Consider the following 21736-nt stretch of genomic DNA (forward strand, 5'->3'; position numbering starts at 1 on the left):
GCTTCTCCCCATTTGAGCTTCTGTATGGCCATGAGGTGAGAGGCCCATTGACCCTGCTAAAGGACTCATGGGAGGGAGAGCAAGGTAAAGAGGAATCGGTCAATGTTATTTCATATGTTATTCATATGAGAGAAAAGCTTCAGCAGATGAGTGAACTGGCTCAGAGTCATATGGCAGCTGCTCAGAGGCAACAAAAGACTTTGTTTGATAAAAAAGCTCGCCACAGGAGTTTTGTCCCTGGCCAGAAGGTTTTGGTAATGTTGCCAACTTCTGACAGCAAGTTGCTGGCAAAGTGGCAGGGACCTTTTGAAGTACAGAAGAAACTTGGACCTACTACCTACAAAGTTTCTACACCAGGTCTCCAGCGAGGGAGTAGAGTGCTCCATGTTAACCTTCTTAAGGAATGGATTCCACGCACTGAGAATAAAACAGAGGGTTTGCTTATTCACAGCGTGGATGAGGAGGAAGAAGTTAATGACTACTTGCCTTCAGTAACAGTCTCTGTCCTGGACCTGAGCCATCTCACCAGTGAGCAACAGTCTCAGGTAACACCTCTGATTAATTCAGACATATTTCAAAAGTACCCAGGTCGCACGAGTCTGGTGGAGCATGACATTGTTTTAAAACCTGATGCAGCTGTGAAGCGTATGAGTTACAGGATACCAGAACGCTTCCTGGTGGAGTTAAAGGAGGAGGTGGACCTCATGCTGTCTCTTGGAATCATCCGACCTTCAACAAGCGAGTGGTGCAACCCTGTTGTGTTGGCTCCGAAAAAGGATAGCACGATACGTTTTTGCATCGACTTCAGGTATCTCAATTCCATATCAAAATTTGACTCTTACCCGATGCCACGCATTGACGATCTCATTGAGCGTTTGGGGAAGGCAAAATATCTAACGACCATTGATCTCTCCAAGGGATACTGGCAAGTACCTCTCACTAAACAGTCTCAAGAGTTGACAGCATTCCGTACTCCGTGGGGATTGTTCGAGTTCACAGTCTTGCCATTTGGTCTGCATGGGGCCCCAGCAACATTTCAAAGGCTAATGGATAAGGTACTCTGTGGGCTCTCAGCATTCACCTGTGCGTACCTTGATGATGTTGTTGTTTTCAGTGGAACTTGGGAAGAGCATGTGGATCACCTAAGAATCGTGCTGGATCGACTGTGTTCCGCAGGGCTTACCATCAATCCAGCAAAGTGTGCTCTTGCTAGGACTGAAGTCCAGTACCTCAGGTTTACTGTTGGAGGTGGGACAATTAAGATAAGATAAGATAAGATAACCTTTATTAGTCCCACACGTGGGAAATTTGTTTTGTCACAGCAGGAAGTGGACAGTGCAAAAGTTATGAGGCAAAAATTAGAATACAATAAGAATAAATACAGTACACAACTGTACAGAATAGAATAAAATAAAATACTATAGAATAAAATAAAATAAATATACAATAAGATAAAAATAGAATACAAATACAAATACTATATACAACTGAGTAAAAATACAACGATGACAGAAAGGATTATTGCACTTAGTATTATTGCATATGTATGGATGTGTGTGCTTGATCAGTTAAAGTCTTTATTATGGAGTCTGACAGCAGTGGGGAGGAAAGACCTGCGAAATCTCTCCGTCCCACACCGTGGGTGCCGCAGTCTCCCACTGAAGGAGCTGCTCAGTGCTGTCACAGTCTGCTGCATGGGGTGGGAGATGTTGTCCAACAGGGATGACAGCTTAGCCGCCGTTCTCCTGTCACTCACCACCTCCACTGGGTCCAGAGGGCATCCTAGAACAGAGCTGGCCCTTCGGATCACCCTGTTCAGTCTCTTCCTGTCCCCAGCAGAGATGCTGCCGCCCCAGTGGACCACACCATAAAAGATAGCAGAAGCCACAACAGAGTCATAGAAGGTCTTCAGGAGTGGGAACCACAGGTTCCACTGTGTCAACCACAGGTTGACAAAATTAATGCAATTGCATCATGTCCTCTTCCACAAACCAGGAAACAACTGCGATCCTTCCTCGGCATGGCTGCGTTCTACAACAGATTCATTCCCAACTTCTCAGCTAGAGCAGCTCCACTGACTGACAGGATTGGCTCAAGATGTCCCAATAAGATTCGGTGGACAGCTGAAGCCGTTGCAGCTTTCAAAGACCTTCGCCAGTCCCTGAGTAAGGACCCCGTTCTGCACTCACCAGATTTTACAAAAGACTTTACACTGCAGACTGATGCTTCTGAAAAGGGTTTGGGAGCAGTGCTTCTGCAGGGACCACCAGAGGATCGACATCCTGTCGCCTACATCAGCCGTAAGCTGCTACCAAGGGAGAGCCGCTACGCGACGGTTGAGAAGGAAGCCTTGGCCATTAAATGGGCACTTGACTCTTTCAAGTATTATTTGCTGGGAAGAGAATTCATCCTTCAAACTGACCACAAAGCCCTGCAGTGGCTGGAGAGAATGAAAGACACTAATGGGAGAATCACCAGGTGGTATCTGGCTATGCAGCCATACCGGTTTAAGGTTCACTATATCCCTGGTAAAGACAACACCATTGCTGATTACCTCTCCCGCTGCCTGATGGAAGATCCAGAAGTGGGGGGGTGTGTGATGGCCAAACCCGTGGCCACACTCTAAAGTCGGTAACTTTTGTATTTTCATTCTTCATTTTGAACATGGTAATACATTTTAGTCTCCGATAACTTTATTGATTGGTTTGGATACATTTGTTCTATTTGTAAGCGCGCACATTTAGTTTACTTATGTATTCATACTACTTCATTTCTTTGCTTTCTGACTAACCTTTGTCTTTTTATTTCTTACCTGCCATCATCCCTGGGAGTTGCTGGACAAAAGATGGTAGCCAGGGTTTGAAACCATTAAATACAAAGGAAGATAATTGGACCACACCATCACTTCCTGCTGAAGGGGGGAATGTGTGTTTTCTTTACTTTAAAAACAAAGTATTTGTATTTAATTAAATATTTGAGTTTAGGGTTTAATGGGGTTTTTGATTTTCTTCTTTAGTGTTTAGTTTATTAACAAACTAGATTGTACTGCATCGTTTGTGATTTATGATTGTGTTTTGTTTGTTACCCCTCATGTGTCACAATGGTCTGATCAGCCATTATATATACCCTTGTATGTCATTTCATGTTTAGGTCAATTATGTATGTTTGGGCAGTCATTTGGTTTGTTAAGGTTGCAGTCTGTGCCTGAGTTCAGTTTTGTTTCTTTGACCTCTTTTATGAGCTCAACATTTATTAGTCTTGTAAATATAATTTTTGGGGGTTAAATAAATGGAAACTATATTTTTCTAATAACTCCTGGGCTCCTCCTGTTTTTCAACTCGGTCCATCACACCAAGGCAGGAACAAAGGGAAAAAAAGAAAGGTGATATAGTTGACACTAATGTTTTATGTATAAAGAACTGCCTATTAACACTTATTAAAAAACAAGAATCCACACAAGATTTTTTCTTTCCTTTTATTTTTATTTCTTCCCGATTAATTATATCCCCCCGCAGAGGGAGATACTCATCCGAAACCCTGGCTGATTGGGACCCACACCCAGTTTCACACCTCGGGTCAGGCGATTAGAGGATCATCAGGGGGTCCTTTGTCCTTCTGTGGGGGGATACTCCCACTAGGTTTAAATCTGGGACTCCCCACCATTTGACCTTAGGACTGAAGAAGCTTCTTGGATGAGAGGTGAAACGTCTTCAAGCAACTTAAAGAAGTCCAGACGCTTTTCTTTGCAAGCTCCTTTGACTAGTGTGTTTATCATTTTCCATTATGACTAACAAACAAGACGCACCTTTATCTTATCTTCAAGTCAAGAATTATGCAACAAACACCAAGTTATAACTCAGAGTATACATCGTTCTAGCACTCCCCAGTGTGGGGTGCAGGAAGGTGCCCCACCTCTGGACTCTGTTGCCATTTTGGGTGCTAACACTGTGTGTGATACTCAGACATGATGGTAGCAATCAAAATGCTGAACTCAAGCTAGCTTTACAGCTATAGCTGTAGCTATCCGGTTGTTCAGTCTGACGTCACTAGCCGTGTCTGGACCTAAACTCCGCTGCAGGTCCATATATCAAACGATCACTATGGCATTACTGAGAGTTGAAAAACTGTCTAAAGTCTTTCATCTTTAATAAAATGATCAGCATTCTGCTCTACCAGGTGTAACAATTGAGTTTAACATCCAGGCATCCATGAAAACGGAAATTATGACATTTAACAGAGTTAGAAGTTAGCAGGGAGTTAGCTCGCTAGCTTCTATCTAAATACAATATAGCATGTCCTGACTGCGGGGTTTTGGAAACAACTTAAAACGTACAGCTCTGTTATCACTTCCAGCATAAATGAAGACAGAAAACTAAACAGCAGTGACGTTTGTAGGGTTACTGAAGTTGGGCTAGCTGGTATATAATGATGTGCTACGTGACCACTAGCGACACAGCTATGTTACAGAGGAACAGAGGACGCCATCATCTACCTGCTCAATCGTGTCTACACCCATCTGGACCAGCCGGCGAGCACTGTGAGGGTCATGTTTTTTGACTTTTCCAGTGCTTTCAACACCATCAGGCCGACCCTCCTGGGTGATAAGTTAGCAGCGATGCAGGTGGATGCTTCTCTGGTGTCCTGGATTGTTGATTACCTGACAGGAAGACCACAATATGTACGTCTCCCACAGTGTGTGTCTGACAAGGTGATTAGCAACACAGGGGCACCACAGGGGACTGTCCTCTCCCCCTTCCTCTTCACCCTCTACACCACAGACTTCAGCCACTGCACAGAGACCTGCCATCTTCAGAAGTTTTCTGATGACTCTGCGGTGGTTGGATGCATCAGCAGGGATGATGAGACAGAGTACCGGGCTGTGGTCGACTCCTTTGTCACGTGGTGTGAGCAGAATCATCTGCAGCTCAACGTGGCAAAGACCAAGGAACTGATCGTGGACTTCAGGAAGACCAGGAAACACTTGACCCCTGTTTCAATCCAGGGGGTCAGTGTTGACATTGTGGAGGACTATAAATACCTTGGAGTACACATTGACAATAAACTGGACTGGGCTAAAAACACCACAGCACTTTACAGGAAGGGCCAGAGTCGTCTCTATTTTTTGAGGCGACTGAGGTCCTTCAACATCTGCCAGAAAATGCTGAGGATTTTCTATGAGTCTGTGGTGGCCAGTGCGATCCTCTATGCTGTTGCATGCTGGGGGAGCAGGCTGAGGGTCGCAGATGCCAACAGACTTAATAAACTGATCCGTAAGGCCAGCAATGTTGTGGGGATGGAGCTGGACTCCCTCAAGGTGGTGTCGGAGAGGCGGATGCTGTCCAAGATAAAGACAATGTTGGATAACACCTCCCACCCACTCCATGACATGTTGGTCAGTCACAGGAGCTCGTTCAGTGAGAGACTGAGATTACCGAAAAGCACCACTGAACGACACAGGAAATCATTCCTGCCTGTGGCCATCTCCCTGTACAACGCATCCACTTAACACACTGTTTGCTGCTACAACTACACATGTTTCTTTTCCAAATATTTATTTATAAGTGACTTATGTATGTATGTATGTATATATATGTATATATTGTACTATTCTTAGTTAGCGTATTGTCTGTCTTGTCTTAATGTTGGTTTAAAATGGAGCACTGTAACAAAAAATAATTTCCCCCAGGGATCAATAAAGTATTCTGAGTCTGATTCTGATTCTGATTAGCATAATATAAACAAGCTAACTTTTTTTCCACTCGATAAAAGTTAACGTGAGTGTTCTCGGTGGTCAGGAACAAATGTAATCGCATGGCAGGATGTGTAAAAGGACAAAACTTCAGCCAGGAGATAATCCATCCACAATACGAGGTTAGTCATTCCTATACTGCTGCATGGGCTGGGCTGTAGTTACATCCTAAGGTTTTAAAAACTGAGCTTAAATAAATGATTAGCGGTAATAAAAGCCGAGGGAGGTCAACAGTGATCACTGACTGTTTTAGGAGCTTTTTGAGATTAAATAGAAGAAAATACATAACATTAAACATGTTAACAACACAAAAGCCATGTTAAACGCAGACTACTTTAGGCCCGGAAGTAGGATTCGTCACGTCATCACTTAACAATCGGATAGTCAATAAAATAAGTGTGTGACGTTGCAATGCCGGTCTTTGAAAATTTACATATTTTTTAAATTTGGGGCATGTATTCGGAGCTGCGGACAGAGTTTACAATGTTATGGTTTTATGGAGAAAAACACAACATTAAAAATCGGTACATCAGAGGGACAGCTCAGGTGGAGCAGTTTGGATCCCAAGTTAGAGAGGCGTTGGATGCTGAATATAGAACTAACAGGAAGGGGAAAAGAGAAGAACACAGAGAGTATTCATAGATGTAGTGAAGGTTGGTGTAAGAAACGAGGATCCTAATGACAAGATGAAGGCAGAGGATCTGCCATGGTGACTCCTGAAGACACCAGCCAGAAAGAAAAAGAATTTGGGACATGTTATTAGTATGAGTAAAATTTTAACTGAACTATTCAAAGCAGGGCTATCCTTCTTGCTATATTTCAATTTACAGTCGAGCACAACTGTAAGTTGGATAGACGGCATGTGAAAAGGATGTTGGTAATCAGGTAGTAGGAAGTCACCAATGCTACTATTGTTTTGCAGCTGTATGGCCAGGGGCAGTGATGACAGGAAACTAAGGAGGCAGCTGTGCATGGGTGGATCTGTAAACAGTTATGACATGATGACCTGGTACAGTGTTGATGTGTCACAACTGCTCCTTTGTCACAGTGATGAAGATTTGCTTCCTCGTGTGACAGTTCTGTTATCAAAGCTGGTGTGGGGTGGAAAACGGGCGGTTACTGCAGAACATGGGGTGTGAAAGTAATACAGGATTAGACGAACGTGAGGGTACAGTGATCTGCACTTTCATGTACAGGCGCATGCTGTGCTAACTCACTCAGATGCACAGAGGGAGGTGTGAAGATGCCATCAAAAGCACACCAAAATTTAGCCTTACCTCTCATATTATGTAAAAAACAAATTTGATAAAAATTACTTTATAAACATTTAAACAGATTCTTAATGTCTTTTTAGACTCTGTGGAGTAACATAAATCCTATAAACCTAGAATATTAGATTGGCATGCTAACACTCACTGATAAGCACTAAACGCAGCATGTAGCCAGTGCTGGAAATGTTTTAGTTACTACTATGTTACTAATTTTTGGTCATAAACAAGCTCTGACAAAATACTCTCAAAACCACAAAGTTAACTTCAAACTGACATTCAAGCCACAGTCCAGAAGATTGATTCTTCTTATAGGGTTGCAAAAACATGTTTCAGCCTTTGGAACTCTCTCATTGGAAATGTTGATGTGGCTTGTGGAGAGATCACGGTAACATTATAACAGAGTAAAAAGAGTTATAAAAAATAAGACACATTTTTATTTTGCCTATTTGTAAATATATAAGCTCATGAAAGATGGCTCTTATACAAATCTAGCACATTTAACCACACATCAACTCATTCAAAACATATTTCCCTAAATGTGTCTAAGAATTTCAGAGAGAAAAATAAAGACTTGTGAGTATTTTACAACTCTGAAGCAAGAAGGGATCAAAATGACCTTCAACATAAGAGGAAAGTCAGGGTGGAAGTAAATACCAAGCTGGTTAGACACACTGAACACTGAACATCAATATGTAAACCGTATGAATCAGTGATTTGGCTTTAAGAACAAGGGGCATCGGTAAAGATTACATTTGAACCAATCTTTACTGAGAATTCATTTCACTTTGAGGTTCTGTTTTTTTTTTCTTTTTACCTTTTTTGGTGCAAATGTTTTAAATCTATTTTACAGTACAGGCCCAAAACCAAATGGTGTATTACAACTACAACTACAACTCTATCAAGAGAGCAATTTTTCACCTATGGGAGTTATTATAGACTAAAACAAGCCTTAAAAGTTATTTTACTCACACCCATTGTCATGGTCCTGGGCCATGTGGGCCCAGTATTCTTAGTTTTCATGTATTTTTGTATTTTGTTCTTTATTTAGGCCATGCTTCCTGGGTTGATCTGTTACGTTGTTCCTTATGTGTTTTCCCTTCGTGACTCTTACCCCCTGTGTGCCCCTCTGTGTATTTATGAGCCCTCGTCTCTCTTTGTGCTTTATTCTATGTTTTCCCCAGCCCGTTATGTCTGCGTTCTCCCCGTGCTCTCTCTCCTCCTGTTTGAACCTCTGCGTACTTCCTGCTTTACTTTGCCCATCTCCCATCAGTGTTACGTTCACTCCTGCCGTGTCTTGTTATGATTATCAGTGTCACCTGTGTTCCCCGTGTGCATCCACTTCCCCTGATCATCCCTCATGTGTATTTAGTCTCTGTGTTTCGTACAGTCTGTGTCGCGTCGTCTGTGTTCTCACCTCCATGTTTTCACGGTCAGTCCTTGCAGTGATCATCATAGTCTGAGTTTTCTTAGTTTGTCGCAGTATTAGTTTTCCCAGTTTAGTTATAGTCTAGTCACGCCATCCCTGCTTTGTTTGTGCACTTTGTCTTCAGCCATAATAAAGGCTCGCTTTCTGTTAAGTTCACTCCCGTCTACTCACTTGTGTATGCACCTGGGTCCATCACACACACCACCGCACGGCCTGTCTCTGCAGACCGTGACAGTACGACGCGACCATGTCGGACCCAGCGACACAAGAGAGGGAGATCCTCCAGACGGTGGAGTCGCTATGTGGGAGATGGCTGCGGTGCTCCGGAGAGGAGGAACGGGAGGAGTTGGCCCGCCAAGTGGGAGTATGCGTGTCTGTGTTTCCCTGGCTATGGGAGGCACTACACCCGCTGATCACCGACCTTCTCGTCACCGCTCTCCAACTCCGTCCGCAGCCACGGCTGCCTAGTGTGCAGGCTATGCCGCCAGAGCCCTGCTGTTGTCCCGTTTCCCCGCTGCTTCGCGAGCCAGAAGCAGTTGCGGTTGGAACGGTGAGGCTCGCCACCGACACACCCTCCGCTCGCGCCCCGTCGGCTTCCGCGTCTTCACCGCGGTCTGGCCGCACGGCGTGGCACACGGAGACGACGGAGGCCATAGACTTTGGCGAGGAAGAGCGGCAGCAGGTGTTACGGGCTTATCGGGAGGACGAGCTCCGGTGGAAGCCCTGGCTCATCCCGGAGGAGGACCTCTCACCTGCTGCACAGCCTACCAGCCGCTCGCCGTCTCCAATCCGCTTAGACTTTACTTCGCCTGCCTCATTTCTGGCAAGGATGTGGGCGGACGACCGGGAGATCGCCGCTACATCACCCCCTGCATTGGTGCCATCAGCGCCCATCGCGCCAGCTACCAGAAGGGGGCGGCGCCGGCGCCGCCGTGGCACCGCATTAACTCCGGTGAGTGACTGCGTTTTCGTGCCTCACGTCCCCTCTATGAAGCAGAGTGAGATGAGCATTGATTTGCCGGGGCCGGACAGTATGACTGAATCGTGTTCGGAGACTGACAGTACAGTGTTTAGTTGTTTAGAAAGACCTACTAAGGAAATCATGGAGTCCGGTCTCTGTGAGCAGCAGCAAGCAGCTTGCACCCACGTAGAGGAGGAGCTCCGGGGAAAGCCGTGGCCTACCCCCGATTGTCAGCACATCTTTCGGGGAACACGCCTGGCTCTCGGGGGCCCTCGGAGCCGCCAGGGTCTGCAGCCTCTCACAACTCAGTTAGCTCCTTCGCAGCCACCCTCAGTTCAGTTAGCTCCCTCGCAGCCACCCTCAGTTCAGTTAGCTCCCTCGCAGCCACCCTCAGTTCAGTTAGCTCCCTCGCAGCCACCCTCAGTTCAGTTAGCTCCCTCGCAGTCACCCTCAGTTCAGTTAGCTCCCTCGCAGCCACCCTCAGTTCAGTTAGCTCCCTCGCAGCCACCCTCAGTTCAGTCTCCAGTGCCGCCTGTAGCGCAGGCCCCAGTAGCTCCAGTGCCGCCTGTAGCGCAGGCCCCAGTAGCTCCAATGCCGCCTGTAGCGCAGGCCCCAGTAGCTCCTGTAGCCCAGTCCCCGATAGCAGTACGGTCCGCTGGTCAGCTTAACATTCAGCCAGGGGTCTCAAATCTCTCTGGCTCTGCATCAGCTCCTGCTGGGAGCTCGGATGAGCTCATCCAGGACTCCGCGGCTCCCACGCCGCCACCTACCTCGTCAGCTGGAGGGTCCGAGGGGCCCGTTCAGCCTCCTGTCTCCGCTGGAGGGTCCGAGGGGCCCGTTCAGCCTCCTGTCTCCGCTGGAGGGTCCGAGGGGCCCGTTCAGCAACCTTCCTCGTCAGCTGGGGGTTCTGGAGAACCGCACCAGCCTCATGCCACGTCAGCTGGAGGGTCCGAGGGGCCCGTTCAGCCTTCTGTCTCCGCTGGAGGGTCCGAGGGACCCGTTCAGCCTCCTGTCTCAGCTGGAGGGCCCGAGGAGCCCGTCCGGCCTCACGCCTCGTCTGCTGGAGGGCCCGAGGAGCCCGTCCAGCACCATGCCACATCAGCTGGAGGGCCCGAGGAGCCCATCCAGCCACCTTCTGCTACGCCTGGTCCAGCCTGTGCTTCGTCTGCTGCAGCTCCGGCCTGTGCTTCGTCAGCTGCAGCTCCAGCCTGTGCTTCGTCTGCTGCAGCTCCGGCCTGTGCTTCGTCAGCTGCAGCTCCGGCCTGCGCTTCGTCAGCTGCAGCCTCAGAGCCGTCATCCTCGCCCGGTCCGGCCTCTGCATCAGCTGCTCCTGCTCCGCCTGGTCCGGCTCCGGCTTCAGCCTCAGAGTCTTCGTCTTCGTCTGCTGCAGCCTCAGAGTCTTCGTCTGCTGCAGCCTCAGAGTCTTCATCTGCTGCAGCCTCAGGGTCTTCGTCTGCTGCAGCCTCAGAGTCTTCGTCTGCTGCAGCCTCAGAGTCTTCGTCTGCTGCAGCCTCAGAGTCTTCGTCTGGCCCCGCCTCAGCCTGTGCTTCGTCTGGCCCCGCCTCAGCCTGTGCTTCGTCTGGTCCCGCCTTGACTGGTCCCGTGCCCACCGGGCCTCGGCCAGTACGCCTGACACTGGAGAGCCGCCGCCGCTGCCTTGCGCACTGCCGGCCCCCTGAACTGCTTCGCCGCCGCCGCTGCCTTGCGCACTGCCGGCCCCCTGAACTGCTTCGCCGCCACCGCTGCCTTGCGCACTGCCGGCCCCCTGAACTGCTTCGCCGCCGCCGCTGCCTTCCGCGCGGCCGGCCCCCTGAACTGCTTCGCCGCCGCCGCCGCCGCTGCCTTCCGCGCGGCCGGCCCCCTGAACTGCTCCGCCTTCACCGCCGCCGCTGCCTTCCGCGCGGTCGGCCTCCGGATCTGTTCTGTCACCGTGGCCACCTTTCCCGTGGCCGGCCTCCGGAACGGTTGGACTGGACTTTTGTGTTGTCGCCTCTCGGGTTGGCCTTCGGGCCTCTTTGGACATTCGCCTTCCTGTTCTGGACTCTTTTGTGTATTTGTGGACTCAGTTTTGTTCTCGTGCTCCTTGTTTTTGGTTCGTTTTGTTCCCTCCGTCCTGGTCCCCCGCCTCCCGCCCTGGGTGGGGTGTTTTCTGTTTCGCTTGTGTTTTGTTTCTCGGGTTTGGGCTGTCGGGAGCCAGCCCTTTAGGGGGGGGGGTGGTGTCATGGTCCTGGGCCATGTGGGCCCAGTATTCTTAGTTTTCATGTATTTTTGTATTTTGTTCTTTATTTAGGCCATGCTTCCTGGGTTGATCTGTTACGTTGTTCCTTATGTGTTTTCCCTTCGTGACTCTTACCCCCTGTGTGCCCCTCTGTGTATTTATGAGCCCTCGTCTCTCTTTGTGCTTTATTCTATGTTTTCCCCAGCCCGTTATGTCTGCGTTCTCCCCGTGCTCTCTCTCCTCCTGTTTGAACCTCTGCGTACTTCCTGCTTTACTTTGCCCATCTCCCATCAGTGTTACGTTCACTCCTGCCGTGTCTTGTTATGATTATCAGTGTCACCTGTGTTCCCCGTGTGCATCCACTTCCCCTGATCATCCCTCATGTGTATTTAGTCTCTGTGTTTCGTACAGTCTGTGTCGCGTCGTCTGTGTTCTCACCTCCATGTTTTCACGGTCAGTCCTTGCAGTGATCATCATAGTCTGAGTTTTCTTAGTTTGTCGCAGTATTAGTTTTCCCAGTTTAGTTATAGTCTAGTCACGCCATCCCTGCTTTGTTTGTGCACTTTGTCTTCAGCCATAATAAAGGCTCGCTTTCTGTTAAGTTCACTCCCGTCTACTCACTTGTGTATGCACCTGGGTCCATCACACACACCACCGCACGGCCTGTCTCTGCAGACCGTGACACCCATAAGGAAAAACTGCTAATGAATGCAATGTTTTAGAACATACATTGGATGTTTATAGCTAACTCCTGGTTAAAATCGTCTTTTTTTTAAGGGGATATGATCATTTGATGTTGCATCAACAGAATAGATGTTTCTAGCACAAATTTTCCTTGCAGAGCAAAAGTCTGAAGAGGTTGAAGCTTTAGCAACAACTTGCTCATGGCTGTTGCACTTATATTTTTTGTGCTACCTTGTGATCAAAAATCATTTATCACATCTTTAAATGTCAGCTACGATTTTTCCAAATCATTTTGCACAGCTCTCTGTTTCATTCTTGACTTGACACAAATGAGCTGAACCCTAAATTGCTGCATAAAATTCACATTTGGCTACTAAGATACCAAGTTTTTTATAAATGAAGAACTGCTACGAGCTGAGTGTGAATTTTTCATTTACGTTCCATTTCTTTACATAGTTCCCATTATGGTCTGACTTCAGAAAAATGTATTGCCACTTTCCACCACGGGTATCACTAGCTTGTATGAAGCTGATTCTGATTTAATCAAAAGTATCAGGTGTTGTTTGAGTGAAGGGCAGCAGCGGTGTTGAAGAGGAAATGCGGGGATAGTTTTACAAGAAAAGACGAGACCTGGCAACGTTTTCTAGCATTACGGGTTGATGAAATGTTCTGGAAGAGCATGTGGTTATTACCCCAGCGGATGTTATTGTACAAAACCGACGACGGGTAATGAAATGATATATGGTCTTTTACTGAGCAGGCGAGAGTGTGTATCCTCGTATGCCTGTTAGGGCACATGTGTGTCTGTTAAATGAGGAACCAGGCGGCACCATCTGCCTGACAGCGACAACAAAAGATGATGAGATTGGGTCCTAGAGGAAATCTAGTTTTGTTTGCCCTGTGTGTCCCCTCTGCTTCACCTTTAGCATACACACACCCACACAGACGCAGTGGCTCTTTGGACTTGTCACCTTTTAACTCTGATGGGGGAAAGGTGGAAGGGAAATACACTAGGAAGCAATTTGTTAGGAGATTCTTTTGTATTCCGGCAACTTTTGTTATAAAAAAAAATGGGGGAGGGGTTGGGGTGGAGTAGACAGAGTGTGCTGGGAAGCACCATCGCGGGGGGGTACCTCAAAGGGTGGACAGACCAACAACTTGTCTTGCAGCTCTTGGACCAAATGACTCTTTGTTTGACACCTTGTCTGACAGCGGAGCTCTTCCTGGCACATCCGCTCTTGGCTGACAAACAGCGTATCGTGTCTCTGTCGGCCCATCTCCCCCCTTTCCCAGCCTGTGGTGAGGGTGATGAACAAATGAAGGTGGGGAAGACAGAGTGGCAGGTAAAGGGAGAGCGACAGTGCCAAAAAGAGAGGTAGAGAGAGACACAGAGGAAGGTATGTATCGAATTAGCTCACTCCTGCCAAGGGAGCTGAAGAAGGCTTGCATTATTGGCATTTTTCATCTCCAGATCATCAACCCGACTCATCCAGTGTCCAGGTTGCCAGATGCTTCCTTGGAGAGCTCCGGTTTCACTCAGAGAAGAGGCCTTTGTCCTTGCACTGTTGCATTCAAGATACATGGCCCTCTGGCAAGGGCATAACCCAGACCGAGATCATATACACGATAACTGTTCCTACTAAGGGTGCACATTATAGTGCTGAGAAGTTCACTTTTTGTCACTATTTATATTTACTGTATCTTTACGTGTCCATGAAAGAAATCGCATCATCTTTCAGTCACTTCTTGACTAAAAGCTGCCACTCACATAATTGCAGACGATGGAAGGAGATAACAGGGCCAGAGAGAGTAAGAGACACAAAAAAGGGACAGATGGTGCGCTATGAGTCACAGAGGCCTTAGCAGATGTTTACTTCTGGGGAAAGAAAAAAACGTGACCAGCCATCGCAAGCCTCTGTTGTGTGGGGCCAATGGGAGTGAGACTAAATTAAGTTAACATCAATTAGCATTGCATCCTCCTTTGCAGGTCAGCTCTACATAAATACAATTCAAGCTCGTTCCAGCTCAGTTTCAATCCTCAAGAGGGCCATATCTAAATTTCTAAATATTTATTTATTTTTAAACAAAAGAAATTCAAAATTTTTTCCTCACCAGTAGGGCAGAAATTCAGTCATGATTGAGCAGAGCGTTATCTTTGGCACCATTACATCTTTACTTCAGGCCTGCCACACAGGTTTGTTATGGCTGTCCTTGCTTTCCACTTGTTATTCATGCCTGACTCTGTGCACTTTAACACGTGATAAGCTGGAGTTTCAGGCTTTTTAGCTGATTAAAAGATCTACCCTACTAAATGTCAAACTTTATGTTTTAGTTGGAAAAAGGCACCGTGATAGTGTTTGATGTTTTTCGTCTGATCAGTGTTAATAATCTAGACGATCACATCCCAGAGTTTTCGCTGTTAATGTAAAGTCTTTTTACTGTGTTTACAAGTCAGGAGTGACAGCTTGAACAGCATCAGTCCCAACAGTTAAGAAGGTTAGCGTTAGTAATCCAATATGGGAGAACTCACTGCAGCATCTTATGTTCAGGTTTAAACACAGTCACAAAACTGTATGCGCTCTACTTAATAGGCAAACATAGTCAAACAAAGGAGACCTTTCAGGAGAAAATCAAATCTGGATCTCAGAACCCAGTCAGGAGTTTGAAATGGGAGTTCATGGATGAGAATGAAAGAGCATTTGTGTTCTGCAGCGTGCATGACATGATGCAAGCGTGTATGCATAAGGAAGGAAGGAAATGTCCAATGTTTGTGTGTAGAGCACAAATTTTCTCTTAATTGAGAAGCCAAGTAAAAATTGCCTGTTCCTACCCAACTTCCTACTTCCAACTTTAGACCGAGGTCACCCTTGCACTTTCAGCAGCCCCATACTATTCAATAGAATATGACTGCAGTATTATTAATAGGACATGAATGCGTGATTACTGTGATGGCATACTGAGGTGTGATGGTCAACTTTAGCAGTAACCCACAGGGGAGCTCCTGGGGTTTTTTTGTTGAAGAAATAAATTTGAGTTTTCCTGTACAGACCAATGCCAGAAAAATGATAAAGGTCAGTGAGTCATAACTCGAAACCCGCATGCAGACATAACAAACGTACCCACACGGACAGAGTCAAGGCTGAAACACGAATACTTGTATAAGCACTGAGTGAGTAAAAAATCACATTGCCAAAACCAGATGTTCCACCAAAAATCAGAAAATAAAAGGTCAGATCAAGACCCAGATCGTCTTAAGACAAATCATAAATGTGATAGCTCACTGTTTAAAGAATTCTTCGTTTTAAAAAAGACATGGTTTAGGTTCATTTTTTTCCCTTTTTTGGTTCAAAAGGTAATTAATATCTCATCTCATCTTATTATTGTAATAAAGTGCAAAAGATTAAAAGCTATTTCAAGAAAGATAACTGCAGATGATTGGTAGTATAGGGCAGCCAGTACGAAAACCCAACCATAAGGTAATGGAGCAAATGAAACATGTTCTTGTTACAATTCTAAATGTGTTGCAGAGTGATAAATGGTCAAAGTGAGGAAAAATGTCTCCTTAGCAAATGGAGCTACTTACTACCTAGAATGCTGTAACAGTTGCAACATTTCCAGACGTTGCTCCAGAGACACTCCCATTAAGAGGTAACAAATAAGGTAAGATTAGATGTACTTTATTTATCCTAAAGTTGGGAAGTTCCTGAACGTCTGCGTGTTGTGAGATGTTTCCATTTTCTAAGATAAGATAAGATAGAACTTTATTAATCCCTCGGGTGGGTTCCTCTGGGAAATTCGACTTCCAAAAAAAGCACAGCAACGACCGAAGTTACAGTTACAGAACTGTTATATATATATATACACACACACACACACACACACACACACATATATAAATACAGAGACAAATATAAATAAAATATACAAAGGGGATAAATAGAATAAATAGGAATAAAAATAAAAAAAATTAAAAAAAAATAAAAATAAAAATACACACCATTCTGTGTGTAATCTTACTGCATGAGAGTGTGAAATCCATGCTTACTCTGTGTTAAATGCTGTTCACTGATGTAGTGAAGTATGAAGAAAATAAAAGCCACCTGTGATGTCTGTTTACCAACTTTACTGCAAATTCCAGCTCAAATATTAAGCAAATAGCTTCTATTCCACTAAACGGAGTACTTGTATTTGATTAAATTCTAAAGCACTGCTGTGTGAATGATTTTCTCTTGTAAAGCACTGCGCTTTCCCGTCTTATTCTCTTAACCTTTGTGAGCAGAGAACACGAGTTCAAGGATCACTCTTCACAGTCCATAAATACTGAGATTTCTGTATTTTTAGTGAATAATATTGACATTCCAATGGAACAGAACATAGTTTCTCAAGCGTCACGCAGCAAAGCTTCTCTATCCTTACAGTCATTACCTCTGGTCAGCATCTTTAAATGTAATACAGAGCAGTTCATTTGATAGGGGTCATGCCAATCACTGTGGCGCTGCTATCATTACACAGTAATGAACATGCTAATGGATGTAGAATGAAAGGCAGGACGGTGAGACAGAGTGTGATGGAAAGAGGATGAAACAAAATGTGGCCAGTAATCACTCCTATACGGCACACGCACAAGTGGTGGCACTATATCTCTCTGGAATGACTTGTGAAGCTTGCAGTTCGGTCACTCATTAGAACTTTAGGAAAATTTAACAGATGGAAGGGTATGGATGAAATGACTGCGGTTGAAGCAAAGTCCGGTACAGGACATTTATTTATCTGACTAGCTTATTAGTTTAACCAGTGCCTCTATGTCATGCAGTGGTCTGTATGAGTAAGTGCACGAAATACAGAGGTATCTACTGTAAATGACGCCAAATGGCAATGACATCACACTGCGGTTGTGGCCTCAACCTCAACCAGTCATGCACAGTCATGAAATTTTGCTCTAGAAAGAAAGACAAGAATCAGATTTAGAACAGCTGTTTTTGTGACTGAGACAGCAAAACAATGCTATTCTTTTCTTACTTGAAGGTTTAGACAAAACAAGTGCTTTGTTGCAGTGATGCAGTGTAAGATGAGTAAAAAAAGGTTTTTCTCTTTCAGTTATTGAGTGTTCATGGAGTCGTGTAGTAGTCTTTATTCAGTCATTCAGTAAATCCTTGTTTGTATGCCTCTAATGCTTAAATTCAAAAAATAAATTCTATTTATTGTTCTATTCATTCTGTTTTGAAAATATTCTGCCTCCAGCTCCTCCTTCTCATTTATTCCCTGCACTCACTCTCCCATCACTTGCCATCTCCTTTTATGTTTTTTCTCCCCTTTCCTGTCTGCACATACAACGTCAAGGAACTGCAGCTGATATGATCCTTCTTCTCTGTAATGCAGGGGGGTCCTAATTGCTGGTCTTCCAAACAAACACACAGTGCAGATTTATGTCTAGCTGGCCACACTTCAACAGACAGCCCAGCAGCAGGGCAGCCTACACGGTTCAACCCCACCAGCTACCACCATCACCTTCTCCGTCCACCACAATCACTATTAAAAAGCTCCAATTAAACCCTTACCCTGAGGAGTAAGCAGGAAGGAGGCGAAGCAGGAAGAAAACTGAGACAAAAAAAACCCCACATGTATTAAAGACAGTGAGAGGACACGCTTGGAAGAAATATAAAAAATAGCATTGTTTTGCCATGCAGGGGGAGAAAAAGAAGAAGGGAGGGGTGATATAAAGAAAGCGAATTAGGAGCGTGAGATTTCTTGCTATTGCACAAGACACATTCTCCCTGTAGCATCAGACTATATGTGATGCTACCGTAAGAAGGAAGGAAGGAAGGAAGGAAGGAAGGAAGGAAAGAAAGAAAGAAAAAGGAGAAGAGATACTGAGGCAGTGATTTACGCTCCTCTCATCTTCGTGTCCAAGGAGCCTGGGGGTAAAGGAAATGGCAGAAGGCACAGAGAGATAAAAGTCTTTGTTCTACGGAGGTGTAGAGATCATTACATTCCACTAGATAGCCTTACACTCCTGTCTAGCTTGGCTGACTGGAAACGCAAGCAAATATAAGAAACTGTCTGAGAATACCAGACACCATCTTTCATTATGCTTTTGTATGGTGGGCGCCCTTGGCTATTTTTCAATGTTTCATAGGCTTTCCTTGGAAATACCCATTGGAAACAGCTGTCAATAGTTGCCAAGGGAAATGGTCTTGCTCAAGATCAGCTATAAAGACAAGGACATACATATTGAGTATATGTATATATAAAGCAACAAATACAGTGTCTAGAGGATCTGGGTTGGACATTTATCCTTTCTCACGCAACAAGATCTAGTTGGTGTCTCATACATTGTTATGAATATCATTGCAACAGCAGCTGGGACTCTGAGTGATTCTCGCAAGGGTGCTGCCTGTGCAGGAGGCTGAACTCATGACACTCGCTTGCTAGGCAGCTCTCCAGATCATTCACACATCAAATGGACTTTGTAATAAGGAGTTGGCAGCTTTAAGACTGTTTAATGTCCAATTTGTCCAATTCTAATTGATTTGGATGATTTTGTCCTCAACAGGTAATAGCGAGAAAAGTTCATGGCTGCAATTCATGTGAAAATGATTTTACTTATGCTCTCATAATCCAGAAAAAAGTACAAGGACTGGACCAAGAAATAGTCCAGAAGATTTTTACACTTTCAATTATATTTCAGCACAATCCATCTCCTCATCCCACTCTAGACATCTGAAATATTCAGTCAAAGGCTACAACCAACCCACAAGTGTACAAGTTGCCAGATGTGCACTGAACCAGAGAAGAAATGCAATCAGTCATTCCCACTACTTTTGAAACTGGTACTGAGTGATGAAGCCATCTCCATATGAGCAGACCGAGGGCTAAATGTGTCACCAGTCATGCCACACAATTCATTATTGGCCTCTAGCTACCTGGAGGGTTGTGATACATGATAATACCTTCTGTTTTGTTTGTCATAAATTTGGACTCACGGGCAATACGAAAATCACCTCCCAAGACCTGTGCTACCTATTTACTCAAGGCGGCCAAGCGTTGAACCATCTGTGCTCGGTAGTTCATATATTCACCGACGCACCCCAAGGTGTGATACATCAGCTATAACAGGCTGAGGGCAGGGCTGGCATTGGCCATTATGCAGTCAGAGCGGTGGAAAATGACACAAAATGTCTCGTTCGACTTCACTCCGAAGCCATGCCAAAAAGTTCTTCTGGCACCGAGGCCTTTAATTCCATTTAACAGAGGGATGATTTTAAATAGGCAACAAGTCAAGCTGAGAACACTGCGAATGGGCCTCATCTAGGAAAATTGCCACTAATAGATTACTGTAGGTAGACTGTGATACTCATCTCACATCTCACTGATATTTATTGCAACGGTGTGTGACGAGGTCCGTGCTGCCATCCTTGTATGGCGACACTTTGTTGTCATAAAAAGAGAAAGCTTCATAAAAGGAAAGGGGAAAGGAATAAGAAAATTGTAGCGCGACCAAAGGTTAATGAGAGGAAGACAGAGATTCAGGGGCCACCCTGAGGCCTTTTCAAGTGTGTGTGTGTGTGCGTGATGGAAGAGGACGTCAGGGTTAAAATTCAAGATAAGATAAGAAAGACAACAGAGGGTGGGACTGTTTTATTGTGTTTATTCAGAGATTTGTGGCTGTTGTGAATGTGTGTGTCTGTCTGAGGGTGAGCACCTCTGTAGGTCAACATGGCCTGGGAGGCATCTTAACTTAGTTTGACACAAGGGAAATGGATGACCACTGAAAAGGGCGGAGAACCAATACACACGAGATGTTTCAGCAGTGTTTGTAGCATCCTGTCCTCTTCTCCTTCAATACCATACGTCAGAGGCAAAGATGGACGAGATTCACCCCCTAACTAAACACATAATCATCCCCTTGTGTATTTTTAACTCCACAGATCCACCAATCCCCCAACACCAATTCATTCAGGCAACATAGCAGGGCTGAAGGCACTGACAAGCTAAAACACCACCCCTAGTTCCGTTAAGAGCAAAAACACCACGCTAATGGACAGAATAGTATATTACCACTTCAATCATCCCTGACATGTGTATAGCTAATCTTTTTGTTAGCCCCTGTTTCAGTGAGGCCATTAAAGTAGTCATCCTCCAGGCTGGGAGGGGGGTGGTCAGGTAAAGCACTACACTCTACCTCATACATTACCTGTACGCCGTAAGTTCACCACCCTCAGGCATAGATGAATGATAATGCTTTCTATTGCAACAGTTAAGTGTTCCTGTGTTATCACTTATCTGGTGTTGTTTTTGATTCTGTGGAAGTGCAGTTCAGACAGTTAACTCCCCAGACGTGAATGCAGACTCTCACCCCCGCTGGTGCCTCATTTTTACATGACCGTCTATTTAAAGACAGATGCATTGATAGATAGTTGTGGCTATGATGGTGTGACCATAAAAAAAGTGGCCAAAATCTAGCTTGCGGTGAGTTTGAGAATAATGCATTTTTATTTATTTTTTTAGTTTTTGCTCTCACAATCCCACTGACTCAAGATAATGCAAGCCCTGACAAACACCACATACATAAGTATGCCCTCACACCACGCAAACACAGATGGATGACGTGCCGGTGAATGCTAACAGGAAGTATGACGAGTAGCAGAAACAAAGAGGAGATGAGAGATTAAGATATCATCAGCAGAGAACCACATCATGTATTTTATTCCTGCACATCCCAGAGTTGCCCAGAAAATTCCCACAACCTCCTTAATACCAACGACACACTCGCACACACACACACACACACACACACACACACACACACACACACACACACACACACACAGTAGTGAAAACAGAAGACAAACTCATCATCTGAGTCTGACATGTAGGGATGAAAAGTCCATATAGTCCATTACTGACTGCCTGCTTCTAAGCATGAATTATGTACAGTAATGTTTATAGTTTTGTAATCTCTATTTACTTCATTTTTTGACTGTTGTTTTTTATCCAGTTTTGTTGTTTCGATTTCATTTTTATTATTCGAAAACACTCAGTTTTACGTTAGTTTTGGTCATTTTTAAAGTATGATTGTATGGATTGAATATGTCAAATCAGTACAGGTATTACAAGAAAAACACTTAACTGTCTGAGAGGATGTGACTCACAGTGTTGCAGACTGTGAGCCAGCTGCATAATAAACAGGTCCATCAAAGACTCATTAGGCAAGCTTTTTTTTAACCAAACTAACACTAAAAACTATATATACATATATATCTTTATAGCTTTAGTTTTTACTCTTCTTTAACTAACTTCATTTTTACATTTATTTTCTTTGTTTTTCTACTACCTCTTAGTATAAGGCCCTCACTATGGCACTATGGCCATTTTTCTTCCATATAATGCTACTGTAACACAATAATTTCCCTTGTGGGATCCATAA

The 21736-nt window shown here is 45.0% G+C and overlaps 1 protein-coding gene across 1 annotated transcript; it reads left to right on the forward strand.

Moving 5' to 3' along the window:
* The first annotated feature begins 8693 nt into the window (after positions 1–8693).
* LOC147313598 (uncharacterized) lies at positions 8694–20304 on the forward strand. The gene is made up of 2 exons (XM_086262952.1): positions 8694–9715; positions 20238–20304. Exons 1-2 carry the CDS (start codon positions 8694–8696, stop codon positions 20302–20304), a joined length of 1089 nt encoding a protein of 362 aa, XP_086119078.1.
* Positions 20305–21736: the final 1432 nt, after the last annotated feature.

Source organism: Aulonocara sp. 'chitande type north' Nkhata Bay, linkage group LG15, assembly GCF_057382095.1.
Source record: "Aulonocara sp. 'chitande type north' Nkhata Bay isolate Kocher_YH1m ecotype deep benthic linkage group LG15, A_spYH_male_GT1.1, whole genome shotgun sequence".
In the NCBI taxonomy this organism is placed as follows: domain Eukaryota; kingdom Metazoa; phylum Chordata; class Actinopteri; order Cichliformes; family Cichlidae; genus Aulonocara; species Aulonocara sp. 'chitande type north' Nkhata Bay.